This window comes from Sus scrofa, chromosome 1, assembly GCF_054392235.1.
Source record: "Sus scrofa isolate SSC_HxYL_T2T_F1_AM1 chromosome 1, Sscrofa_HxYL_maternal_Yorkshire_Landrace_v2.0, whole genome shotgun sequence".
NCBI lineage: Eukaryota > Metazoa > Chordata > Mammalia > Artiodactyla > Suidae > Sus > Sus scrofa.
In genome coordinates this window covers 156,895,493-156,908,610 of record NC_139383.1, presented here as the reverse complement: position 1 = coordinate 156,908,610, position 13,118 = coordinate 156,895,493, and the positions used below count along the sequence as shown (strand labels likewise).

Sequence of the window (13,118 nt, the reverse complement as noted above, 5' to 3'; positions counted from 1 at the left end):
ATTTATTAATGATGGCCATTCTCACTGGTGTGAGGTAGTAGTTTTGATTTGCATTGCTCTAATAATCAGTGATTTTGAACATTTTTTCATGTGCCTGTTGGCCATCTGTATATCTTCTTTGGAGAAATATCTATGCAGGTCTGTCACCCATTTTTCCATTGGGCTGTTGGCTTCATTTTTGTCATTTATTTTAATTGTAGTTATTCTTAAACTCCAAGATATCAAGATATTACTGTTTTACACAGCCTTTTTTTTTTTTTTTTTTTTTTTTTTTTGTCTTTTTGTCTTTTCTAGGGCCGCTCCCATGGCATATGGAGGTTTCCAGGCTAGGGGTCTAATCAGAGCTGTAGCCACCAGCCTACACCAGAGCCACAGCAACGTGGGATCCGAGCTGTGTCTGCGACCTACACCACAGCTCATGGCAATGCCAGATCCTTAACCCACTGAGCAAGGCCAGGGACCGAACCTGCAACCTCATGGTTCCTAGTTGGATTTGTTAACCACTGCACCATTATGGGAACTCCAAACATTCCCTCTTAAATTTGGTTTATCCTTTTGTTCTTTTCTTCTTGCATTTCAGATTCTTCCATGTATAATAATTTTCTTCCTTTCAGAAATTTATTAAAGGCTGGTTGTTGTTGAGAGCTCTCTAGATTTTTCTTGGCTTTTCTTCTTGAAAAATAGTATCCCTTGTGTATAAATTTCTAAGTTGTCTCATGCACCTTACTCTCTTTGGTTTCTGTGGTTGCTGATACATGGTTGCCATTTAGGTCTTATTCATCTGTGACCCTTCCCGCTCCCTTCAGATTTGCTTTGTTGATGTCCTGCTCTCTGATAGTGGGTCTAAAAAGAACCTTTATTCTTGAACCTTTATTCTTGAACCTTCTTTATTCATGCTAGGAAATTCTCAGTTTGTTTCTTTAAGTACTGCCTTTGCCCTCTACCCTTTGTTTCTCCTGTGCTTGCCTTTGTATTTCCCACCTTCTCGTCTCTGTGCTTCATTCTATGTTATTCCTGGTGACTTGTCTTACAAGTCTCTAGCTTCATCTTTGAAAATGATGTTGACATCTTAATTTCAGTTATTGGTGTTTTTTAGTTAAAAGTTTATTTATTTATTTTTATTTCTTTGTCACATGGATTATTTCTCTTTTTTTCCTTTTTTTTGGCTACACATGCAGCATGCAGAAGTTCCCAGGCCAGGGATCCAGCCCGCACCACAGCAGTGACCTGAACCACTGCAGTGACAACACTGGATCCTTAACCTGCTAAGTCTCATGGAAACTCCAATTATTTCATTTTTATATATGCCGTTCTATGCAAGTATGTTTCTAATTTTCCTTATGTATCCATGTGTTTTATAGTCTGTGTCTGTCACATGTAACATCTGATACCTTTCACAGTTTTGTTCTCTTGTATCTTTTCCCTGTGGCTCTTGCTCAGGTTTGACTGTGTGCTGTGTGGTTTCTGTTGTTGTGTTTTGGTTTGGTTTATTTGGGGTTTGTAATTAAAGATGAAAATATGTTTTTCCAAGACAAATACACTTGCTTCTAAACTGTGTTCTTGGAGCTACTATCTGTCTTGGAACATCTTCATCCAAGTTTGAGATTCGCAGTTTGAACTATTCAAGGTGTGTGTGCCCAGCTCCGTCTCCATGTGCAGGTGCACTGGTCCTCGTTCTCCCCAAGTCTGAGGGCACAGCCCTTTGCCGCCCTGCCGGTCGTTTTGCTATTTTTATGTAAAAGAAGTTATACAAATTTGACTGATTAACTTCCATGGCGGTACTTTCCAAGGGTAAAATTCTGAGGTCTCAAATGTGATAAACCTTATTCTTGAGAATGCACAAAGCTTTCTTTTAATGATACAGTACAGCTATATCATAGAAAACCTGCATAATGCAATCTTTAAAAAGAATATCATTTGAAAAACAAACCATGGTGTATCTGTACAATGAATGCTGTCCATCAATAAAAAAGGAATAAAAAACTGTTGATACATACAATAACTTGGATATTTATAGCATCTTTGTAGTTACAAAAGTATAATGATGGAGAAGAATCAGTGGCTGCCGGGGCTTGGGGTTGGGGCAGGTGTGACTGTGGGGATAACAGGGTCATGTCCTTGCTGTGGTGGAACCACCTGCATCCTGGTGGAGATGATGGACACCATGGACTCTGTCCCTGGGCACGCAGAGCACTGAGTGAGTGTAAAAACTGGTGCTGCCCAGATCAGGTCTACGTCTGGGTTAAGGTGTGGTGAGCTCAGGTCTGTGTTTGCAGTGTGCTGCGGGCATTGTGTTCACAGTGTGTTCAGGTTTGTGTTTGTACTGTGCTGTGGTCATGCAGACTGTCCTGCGGAGGAGACCAGGGCAGGGCCCATGGGACTCTCTGACCATTTCTCATGCTCCTTGTGAGTCTAGACTCTCAAAACTCAAAGTTTTTGAAAAGCACTGTGATCCATGAGAATGGATGCCTGACTTGGAGGCAGGGACCTTAGGCTTTTGCATCCAGGGATAAGAGCTTGCATCTCGTGTTGCTGCCACAGCGGCTGTGGCTGAGGGTGGGCTCCCAGCTTTTACCTTGGGTTTTCTCTTCTCACCTCTGTCTCTGGGGCCACGTGGTGTTTAAAACAACGTGCCGTTGTCCTTCTGGCTCATCTTACACTCAACTTCCTATATCGGCTTGAACTGGCTTTTATAACAATGATGAGTGCTCTTGTGTTATCAGATGTACTTTCTGCCTCATTTGCCTTTTAACAAGACTGCGGGCTTTTTCATAAGAGATCCACAGGTGCAGTTTTTAGATCACGTGAGTGTAAGTTAAAGAGGGGGGTTTTACATGTGGAACTGCCACTGGGTTGGGCCAGGCATGACCAGGCAGGGCTGGAAGGGAGCCTGTTGCTGCTTGTTCCCCAGGTGCTCCTCACCTGGCTGTACAGATGGTGCTGGAGGCCTCAGGCTCATGTTCTGCTGAGTTACACAAGTGAAAAGCCAGTACTGCTTTCCTTTTTATTTTTAAATTTATTTGATTTGATTTTTTTGGCCACACTTGCAGCCTAAGGAGGTTTGAGGGGCAGGGATTGAACCTGTGCAACAGCAGTGACCACACTGGATCCTTAACTGCTGGTCCACCAGGGAGCTCCCTCAAGTACTTCTTTTCAGCCAGTTCAGGAAAAATCCTGAGAGTGCCAGCCCCCTGGCGTCATGCTGGCCTGTGTGTAGTGTGGTCCTACCAGGCCTGGCACTCTTGCCATCCTTGGAGCCAGGGGTGACGCTCTTGTACCCAAGCCCGGTGGCCCAGCAAGGGGGCCGCCTCCTCCCAGGCCTTTGTCTTCCCTACACAGACTCGTAGGATTGAGAGCTGCACTGAGCTTTTCCAGCCCTGGAAAGCTCCTGACCTTCTGCTCAGCTTTTCCATAATTAGCTTTGGTTTTGATATTCTGACTCAAACACCACTGTTCCATCTGGGGTGTTTTCCCTGTTTGCCTTTGCCATGCCTTTAGTCTTAGACTTTCGGAGACATTTTATTTTAAGGTGAATCTATTAAATTGCTTATAATTGGTCTATTTACTCATTTACAAAGTAAAAGAAGTGCTAGCCTTTTAATAGGAATGGTTATGCCTTTCACATTATCGACGCAGAATATTTGGCCTCACTTCTGCCATCTACGTTGCTGCATGGGTGTTTTATATGCAGGTATACACACACAGACACACACACACACGCTCAGGTCTGGCCCACGTGCAGCAGGAGCAATGAGTGTCCTAGAGGCCCCTCACAAAGCCTGTGATGATTCTGAGTGTTACGGACACCACGCATTACTGTTTGATTCATCCCAACATTTGCTCCTGTGATCAGTCCTTGTGGCTCCTGAGGGGCAGGGCTGACATCAGTGTGAACAGAAGCTCCCCACACCCACCCACCCCCGCACCCAGTTGACTCTCCCTGAGGCACCCCTTGAGTTTGGCCCGTCATCCTGACTATGTAAGACACTCTCTCAGAGTTTCGGACCCATGCTCCTGCTGCACCTATGGCCTGTGCCAGCCCCTTGCTCTCTTTGTGACCTCCAGGCTTCTCTAGTTCAGTCCACTGTGGACACGGCTGCTCAGTTCATTTTTCCTGGAATACTACCTGATTTCAGGTCCCCCATCTGCCCAGGCCCACTCAGAAACTTAATAATGTAATTGACAGCTCCTCTCATACCAGTTTCAGCTCCTTTTCACACTTGGCGGTTTTCCGTTACTTAGGACCCAGAACTACACTTTGTTCACCTGCGGGTCTACTGCAGTGGATGCAGCTGTGGGGATACTGGGAACATCTGGGTCTAGACCTGCTGGCGTCCCAGCTACAGAAGGTCCATGCCTTCAAAGCCGTGGAGCCTGGCTGACGCCTGGAGGGGCCCTGACGTGCCTCCCACCCCATGCTTTGCATTTCAGCTCTGCCTTTTCTGTGAGGCCTTCTCTGCCTGTTCAAGCCCCAGACCCGCCCCCCCCCCCGCCCCACAACGCATTACTGCTGACACGTGACATGTACAGATGCTGTCACCAAGGCTCAGAGGGAAGGAGTTGACATTAGTCCACGATCATGGAAATTGGGGATCCACATCAGTCGTACATAACATTCCCTTGCCCACGTCTCCCCCATGGAGTAGCTTCAGAAGAAGTTAGGAGGCTGAGCTGACAGGAGGGGACTCTCTGGAAGAGGGATCTGGGCGCTGACCAGTGACACCATTCATTGATGGCAGAAGCATTTCCTCCTCCTTGAGTGAGAATAAGTCTTTGTTTTGTCTGGCACAGGTTGAGGAGGAAGTGGGAAAGCTGCACAATGCGTGGCGCTGGGTGAAGCCACTTAGTGTAAACATTCTGGAGCCACCCTGCCATGCGTGGTGTGTTGTGAAAAATTTAAAGAATCACAGAATGAATAAGTTTGGCGGTGGGGGGGGGGATTCTGATAAAATAGCATCTTTGCTTTAGCCTTTAAGTGACAGTTTACAGAAGGTTTTATTTACTTTTGATAGAACATGTCATTTAAATGACTTTCCTTTGTTTAGATTAGGATCTAAAAATACGTCTCACTTATGGAGGAATGCATGTGAATTCTTGAAGTAGTTTCGTCCCTGAGGGGCTCGGTGTGCACTGAGATAAATGCTGCAGGACGAAGTGAAACAAATCGAGTTGAAATGCTGCAGGCACATGGGGCCAGAGGGATCGCATTGCATGTTCTAGCAAAGTATACCTCATACACACTCAGGGTCCAGGTTGTCTCCTCAGACATGTCTGTAGCTGCAAGATGAGACGACTTGGGCAGGAAAGCACCACCCTTTAGACCGTCTTTTGTATGAAAATCCACCTGTGCTTTCCTACCGTAGTGTAGAACAGGCCCATACACATTCCCCTTGGGAACACTTGCGACACACTGGCTCCTTAAGCCAGTTTAGCTCATCCTTCTTTTGTGACAGTAGAGGTCACAACTACCGCTGGTCCAACTGACATCCACAGTTGCAGGCAACGTTTCTACTTCTTTGGAAGGGGCCTCTAGATAATTTCACACTTGTTAAATTGACAATATAATGAGCTTAAAATGTGTATATGGTACCTCTTCCTTAAAATCGATTACTGTAATACTCAAAATAGTAGGCTTAATATATGTGTGTGTGTGTGTGTGTGTGTAGTTCACAAGTCATGTTACTGTAAAGTACTAGTTGAATAGAGGTCTAGGTTTTGAAATTCCTTAAAATTACAACATTAAAAAGTAAGCTAAATATGGTGATGATAATTACTGTCAACTTGATGTTTGAAGTCTGAGCTTCTAGAAATTTTTACCATTAAAAAGCAAATTGTTGTACTAACATTTGATCAAGATAGACATTGTGAATTGGCAAATGTAAGCTCTGCTCCCTATATGCATTAGTGTCTTAGTTGAAGGTATTTTTCCTTCCTGCTTTTTCATGTGTAAACTGTGAACTTACGTCCTACAGTAGTTCTCTGTTTCTATGAACCTAAAGATTGTCTCCACCCTCCCTCACTGGTAGCTGCTACCTCATACATTCTTGGAGACTGTAGCGAGCCTGAGTGAAATAGTCATGGTATTTATTCGTGGTATAGTGTCTCGTGAGGCAACACATTCTTATGACTCCAAGACAACAGCGGCTGTATTATTAAAGCACCACTAGCCGTGGGAGAGCGTAAGTGGCTGCACTTTGGCTGTCTAAGTGCACTTTGGCTGCATGCCCAGGGCCTGCCGTCCACCCCTGAAAGGCCTCCCGGCCATGGCCAGGAGCCCAGCCCGTTAGCCCTCAGAGTGCTCTCTGGCTGGACATTGCGAGGAGCCCCCAGCACCCAGAGAGTCCTCCTTCCCAGGAACCAGCCAGACCAGCCTCATGGTGTCACCTGTGAACATTATGGACAGACAAGTTGTGATTATTTCAATCTGCTTAACTTCCCCACAGGCTCCTTCACTGACCCAACTCCTCAGATGGCTCTTGAGGTGTGTGTTTACCTGTGTTGTCAGTGAGCAGCTTCACCACATGGTGTAGGCATGTCCACCCCCCTTTTTCTTGATAGGATTAAGTTAGGCTCAGATCTTCTCAAAGAATCTGAATGGTCTTGGGTTAATGAAGATCATGAGGCCAGGCTGGTCAAGTACTAAGGTACAGTGCCCTGTCCTCATTCTGCCAAGCAGTTGTCTGAGACTCTGGCTCCTTTGTGACCCAGGGTTTCACGAGTCTGCACCCCAGATGCTCGGAAGGGCTGCTGCTCATGCCCTGTGACTCAGGTTCTGCTCACCGCAGAAGTGACAGTCACCCCTGGGCAGCTCGCATTCTTGAGAGGCAGTGACACACACACACACACACACACACACACACACACACACACACACACACCTGTGCCAGGTGTTTGCTCTGTTGCTGCGACCACCCTGTCAGATGTGATGTTTTCCTTACTGGTTCTCCTAATTGTAGCCTCTTGAACAAACAATGTTTAATTTCTATTGTAGAAAAATCTTGTTATCTCTACACCTAGTGCCTGTTTTCATGTCAAGAAGGGACCTCTTGTTTATCTTCACAGTTCTTATTTTTCACTGAAACCCAGGAGCCCCTCCAGAGGTGGCGGGTGGCTTCTATGCTGGACTCTTCACACTAGTTATCTCTGCGAGACTTCAAGGCAGCCCGTTTCCTTCCGTCAGGCCATTGCTTCAGGGTGATGTCCCATGGCCCCGGGCAGCTGCCCGCCTGCCCGCACAGCCCTGGGATCTTTCATTCAGGGTTTCATTAGCCAGATTTCACTCTATGCCTATATTTTGCATTTCACATTCATGCATTCTTTCAATCAAATGAGATCAACATCTTGTAAATAAAAATATTTGGGAGTTCTTTTCATGGCTCAAGCAGAAAATGAATCTCGTATCCATGAGGACACGAGTTCGATCCCTGGGCTTGCTCAGTGGGTTGGGGAGCTGGCAGTGCTATGAGCTATGGTGTAGGTTGCAGATGCAGCTCGGATCCCAGGTTGCTGTGGCTGTGGTGTAGGCCGGCAGCTGTAGCTCTGATTCAACCCCTAGCCTGGGAACATCCACATGCCGCAGGTGTGGCCCTGAAAAAAGGACAATAAATTAATTAACTAAAATATCCTATGTTAAAAAAAAATTAGACTTAACTGAGCATTTTTGACATGGCTGTGTGAGAAGGTTATCCCCAGCTGGTCCGTAGGGGTGCCTGTAAGCTGGGCCTACCCCTGGGCTGTCATCCTGAGTGTGTGGCCTTACAGAGGGGCTCGTTAGAATTACAGGCTGACTCCCAGAAGGCCATCTAGCCAGTCCTGTGCTTCGGGCAGGACAACAAAATTGTCTAAGATAGGTTGAACCATCCTTTGCTTTTGAGTTGCCCTTGAGATACAACTGTAAATTATGAAATTTCTAAGATGCATAAAATGTTCGCAGTCTGGTGACAGATGCCCTTGTGTTTTTCATAGATTCAACATGATCAGTCTTTGCTTCGGACCCTTTTTATTTTTAAGAAAGTAGATGTAGGTTATGGACCTTCCCACTCTCTGCTCCTGAACTTGGGGTGGGTCCTTTCTTTCATGTCTTTATGGCCTTGGTGCATGTGGTGGGGCCCATGAACATTAGTAAGTTTTGCGTATTTTTTTAAATTCACAAATAGTACTGTATTAAGTCTATCTACTTGCATCACACTTTTCTACTGACCCAATTCCACCCACACCAGTGCAGGTGGCCTGGTGCTCTAAGGACCAGCGCCTCTCTGGCTGTGTCCTCCTGTGCACATGGGCCTTCTGTGGTTGCATCACCGAAGTGGTGATGCTGCGCCCCTCTAGGTAAATCTTCACTTTACTTGTGGACAGTCAACAGTTTGTCCCCCTAGACATGGCAGTGTGGTGGGGGTGTCCTGGGAACAGCCAAGTCTTAATCAGGCAAAGATGAAGGGGTGTTCAGGGAGCTGGCTTCAAAGGGTCAGCCACAAGTGCCAGCATAGGCTGGGTGGGTTCTGTCGGCTCTTGGGGGGGCAGGGCCGAGATGAAAGGGGCAGGGCCTCCAGACAGGCCAGCCTTCCCACCCCAAACCTGCCCTTGTTGTGCACAACCGGAATGTATAAAAATAGGTCAACAAGAAAAATGAATTTTTAAGAATTATGCACATGTGCTTAAGACATTTTACATTAACCTAATTCATAGAAATGTATGTTCATTCATGAGTCTTTCATTCTCACCCAGGCCCTTTTTTTTCTCTAGTGTGTTTTGTAAATCCATGTTATTTTTCTCATGCAAAGATATAGTTGTAGTGCATTGTGTGTAATTTCCACTTTGGGTTTCCTTAAGGTGAAAGGAAAAGGATATTACACATCTGTCTGGTGAGAATCTTCCTGAAGACTTATGTTCCTTCTTTAATGTCTCACCCACAACTCATTACAAATTTTTTAAAACAATTCATTACTATCCAGTCTTTCAGAAACACTCCATTTCACATAAGTGGAAAAACAATCTCTTGATTTTGGTTAATAATCACATTTCATCAATTGTATAACATGTCTTGTGTCCGTCCGGTCGGCTGGAACTAGTGGGTCATCACTCTGCAGAGGGCGGCTTACTTGCCACAGGGGCCTGGGGCAGGGGCAGGGGTGGCCGGGCAGAGCTGTGGGGCTGGCCAGGCGGACAAGGGTGCAGCACAGGATGCAAGTCAGGCCATACTCGGCCTGCTCAGAGGCTCCTGGTTCTGACCATCAAGTCCAGGCTCTGAGAGGCCTGCTGACCCCACCACCTCTGGTCCCCCTCCTCCCTGCCTCCACATCCCTGGACAAGTGGCCTTTGTGCTCCTCAGACAGGTGACAGGACTGCTTCGGAGCTGCTCTGGGAGGGCCTCTGTCCTGCCCTCTGCCCCAGAGCCTGTCCCTCCTGCAGGGCCTCAGTCAATGTGGGGAGGCCTCATATGTTCTCATCAAGTGAATGGAGACCCATTCTAAATATTGATTCCCAGGAAGACACGCCCACTTCCTTAGACGGGACTCTCCTTAGAGCCCCAGGCACTTGGTGTCTGATGGGGCCTTGCCACTGGCCTCCTCTCCTAGGCCCAACTGATGACTGATCTCGCCAGCCAGGCTGGAATGCTGTATGAAAAACCCACTTTACTGTCAGCTGGGAACACACTCTGGGCTGTGAAAAGGTCTGTTGACTTAAATGTCAACAAGTTCATTTATTTTAAAGTCTAGGAGTTTCTGTCGTGGCACAGCAGAAATGAATCCGACTAGAAACCACGAGGTTGTGGGTTCGATCCCTGGCCTCACCCAGTGGGTTAAGGATCCAGCGTTGCCATGAACTGTGGTGTAGGTTGCAGACGTGGCTCGAATCTGGCATTGCTGTGGTTCTGGTGTAGGCCGGCAGCAGTAGCTCCAATTAGACTTCTAGCCTGAGAACCTCCATATGCCACAGGTGTGGCCCTAAAAAGATGAAGGCCAAAAAAAAATAAAAAAACAAAGTCTGAAATCCAGTATGATCTACCTATTCCAAATAAAATTAAAGATAATGCATCTAAGTAAATAAATGTATATTGAAACCATGGACGTGAAGTGTCGGATCACGCTGATGACCTCAATGGTTTTCTTTGGCAGTTTGCGTGTCAACCTGGACATGGGCAAGGCAGCATATGGCTGGATGATTATGAAAGATGAAAATATTCCTGGCACAGTGGTCCGGACCAGCACCATCCCAGAGGAGCTGGGGCGCCTGGTGTACTTGCTGACGGACAAGACAGGTACCCCTCAGAGCACCTTTGCCATCATGATCCCGGCATGTCTGTGACCACATGTTTATGGTGTGTGTGTATGTGTGTGTGTGAAACACAGTATTGAATCCATACTTGGAACTTCCAGGTTTTGCTCTTGAAACCGGCCTCCAACTAATCGTTATCTACTAATGCACCAGGATCATCAGAATTAGCAACATGTGAAATTCCTAGAGATTTAAAAGATATGTCTCTGTATTTTGAGTTTTCTATAGCCTTACATTTTTTTTTTTCTATGTAACTGGCTTTATTACACCCCTCTAGTGGCTTCTTAAGAGTAAAGGTGGCTTATTATGGAATGATAGTTGTGAGCTATTAGAAGAAAATGACAATTAATAATGTGTGTGATTCTGATACTAAAACAATAACATAATCCTAAAGAACCTTACAGATGACTTATCCCATTCTGTGTCCGTGCCCCAAATTCTCTTTATCCTGATTTTGTTTTTTTATTTTCTCATCAAAGAAGTTCCATCAACCCCATAACATACTAAGTAAAAGACAGATTGAATCCAGTACTATAATAAAAGCTGTACCTAAGGGCTGAAATCCTTTGAGTTGTTAATTTAAACTTGTGGTTTAAATTCCTGGTAGTTCTTAGCTAACTAGAAATAGAGGGATATTTATATAAATGGTAAAAAAAAAAAGTATCAATTAAATTTAACATTATTTAAATAAAATATTAGAAAAATCTTTTCTGTAGTCAGGAAGAAGAAAGTCTTTCATTTAACATGTATTACTCCAGCCATTGCTGTGAGACAGGAAATAGAAATAAGATATTACCAAAAGAAGAAACAAATGTTTACAGACATAATGGTCAAGCAAGGAGATCAACTGCTAAAAATAAGAAATCAGTGAAGTGACAGATTACAGATTAAGATAACAGTAAGCAATAAAGATAGCCTCCTTGTGTGTAGAATAGACTGACAAAGAAAGATCCCAGTCATGACGCTCAAGGACAGTACAACACGTGCGCATAAACTTGAGGACCCGTCTATGAAGAAAGTGAGCAGACAGGACAGAGAAACAAGAAAGACTGACATCAGTGGAGAGACGCAGCATGACCCTTACATGAGAGTTCCATGTTGTGCAGATGCAGTCTTCCTAAGGGATTTACAAGTTTACTGCAGTTCAGTCAAAATCCAGTTGATGGATTGTATTTGGTTTTCATCGAAGCTGGTCTTTGTGGGATGGTAGAGATTGACCAGTAAGATGATGCTCAATAAATCAAAACACTCAGAAATAACAACTTGAGGGGCCCCAGGTCAAGAAGGTACACAGAGAAGATGCCTCCCAACTGCACCACACCGATGGGAAAAACGTTAAAGAGCAATCTCTGACAATACTAGAAAACAAGCAAAAGGGCCACTAGATGAGCCAGAAATGGAGTTTTTCTGGAAAACAGCCAGACTTCATTTGATGGAAAAGCCAGAGAACAGCAAACCCCAAATCAAAATGGCTCCTAAAGAAATGTAAGGAACAGAGTCCTGGACACATGCTGGATTTAAAGCAGATGAGGAGAATGCGCTTCGAGGAGCAGGGCACATTGCACTGCCCATCACCAGGCTGCCTGGTCCTATTGATAAATGTAATCAGAAGCCAGGAGCCACCACCATGAGGTCAAAGTCCCAATATGAACAACGAGCTGCCCACAAAGAAAACAAATTCTGTGATTGTTAACATAGAAACACAAACCATCAGGAAAATTTTTAGAATTAAAAGATAGTCTAATTACATATATAAACACTGCATCAAAATTAAATCGCATTTCTCTCTACCAGCAACAGTTGGGAATGCTTAATTCTAAAAATGCCAATTAATAGCAACAAAAAGTATAAAGAATTGAAAATAAATTTTAACAAATATGGGTAAGAACTCTATGACTGTGTGTTGTTAAGTTTTGAAAGGCCTTACAGAGACCTAGTGAAGGGGCAGACACAGATTTCGTAAGTAGGACATCTTCTGCAGTAAGTGTCACCCTTTCCAAACTGAAAACCCTCTGTGTGCTCAGGGACAGGTTGGATGGGACATTTTGTTCTTCATGGTGGGGCTGATCAGCACAGCAGCTTCCTGCCAGCCTCTCCCCCAGCAGACAGCTACCCCAGGGGACATCTCAGCATGGTCACAGCATGGCTTTGGCTGCAAACCAGACTGGGTGCAGCACAGAAAAAGTCACCATCAGGAACATATACACGGTGGAATGTTCTGCAGGAATAGGACACAGCAGTGACCTCCTCATGGATGGTTGGCACTGTGGGTAGAAAGACGCAGGAGGATAGCGGGCCCCTCAGGCCTGGCTCTCACGCTGGCTCTCACGCTGCCATCCCTCAGAGCCCCTCGGTCGCCCCCCTCACCATTTACCCAGTTATGGTCAGCAGGTCTTGTCTGAACCAGAAGTCCTTCTGTGGCCATTTAAAATCTGCATGCAGTACTCCTGGAATGATACTGACCCATATTCCACCGGAACTTACACACGGAAAGCACATGCCCCAGAGCATACAGCAAACTCGAGCCTCTGTGTCTCTGCCTGTTTGATGTCAGTAAGCAGAGGCCTGTGACATTCTTTGTCCTCAGAAGGCTAACTTTTTATTTTCTGTTTTAACATGATGAGATTATTATTTTGTAGCTCCTCCAGTTTTTTGTTGTTGTTGTTGAATTTGTGTTACATCTGGGGTAAAGATAAGTATTTTTTGGCACACAGTTCACTCTGCTACTTTTAAAAGGCAAAAACAGTGCTTCTCAAGGTTTTAGCCTGATAAGTAATCTAGGTTCTTGAGGTTTTTTTTAAATCACAGAAAAATGAAATATATTACAGAACATATTCTGCATT

The 13,118-nt window shown here is 45.1% G+C and overlaps 1 protein-coding gene across 30 annotated transcripts in view; it reads left to right on the top strand.

Moving 5' to 3' along the window:
* The window catches only part of ATP9B (ATPase phospholipid transporting 9B (putative)), a 198,309-nt gene that overhangs the window by 132,291 nt on the left and 52,900 nt on the right, over positions 1–13,118 (top strand). For all 30 annotated transcript variants that reach the window (XR_014840702.1, XR_014840698.1, XR_014840706.1 and 27 more), the window contains one exon: positions 10,116–10,258. Coding sequence is in view for 24 of the 30 variants with exons in the window: in XM_085017471.1 (XP_084873597.1) it covers positions 10,116–10,258 (143 nt within the window). In the remaining 6 variants the exon portion in view is untranslated. The remainder of the gene's footprint in view (positions 1–10,115; positions 10,259–13,118) is intronic.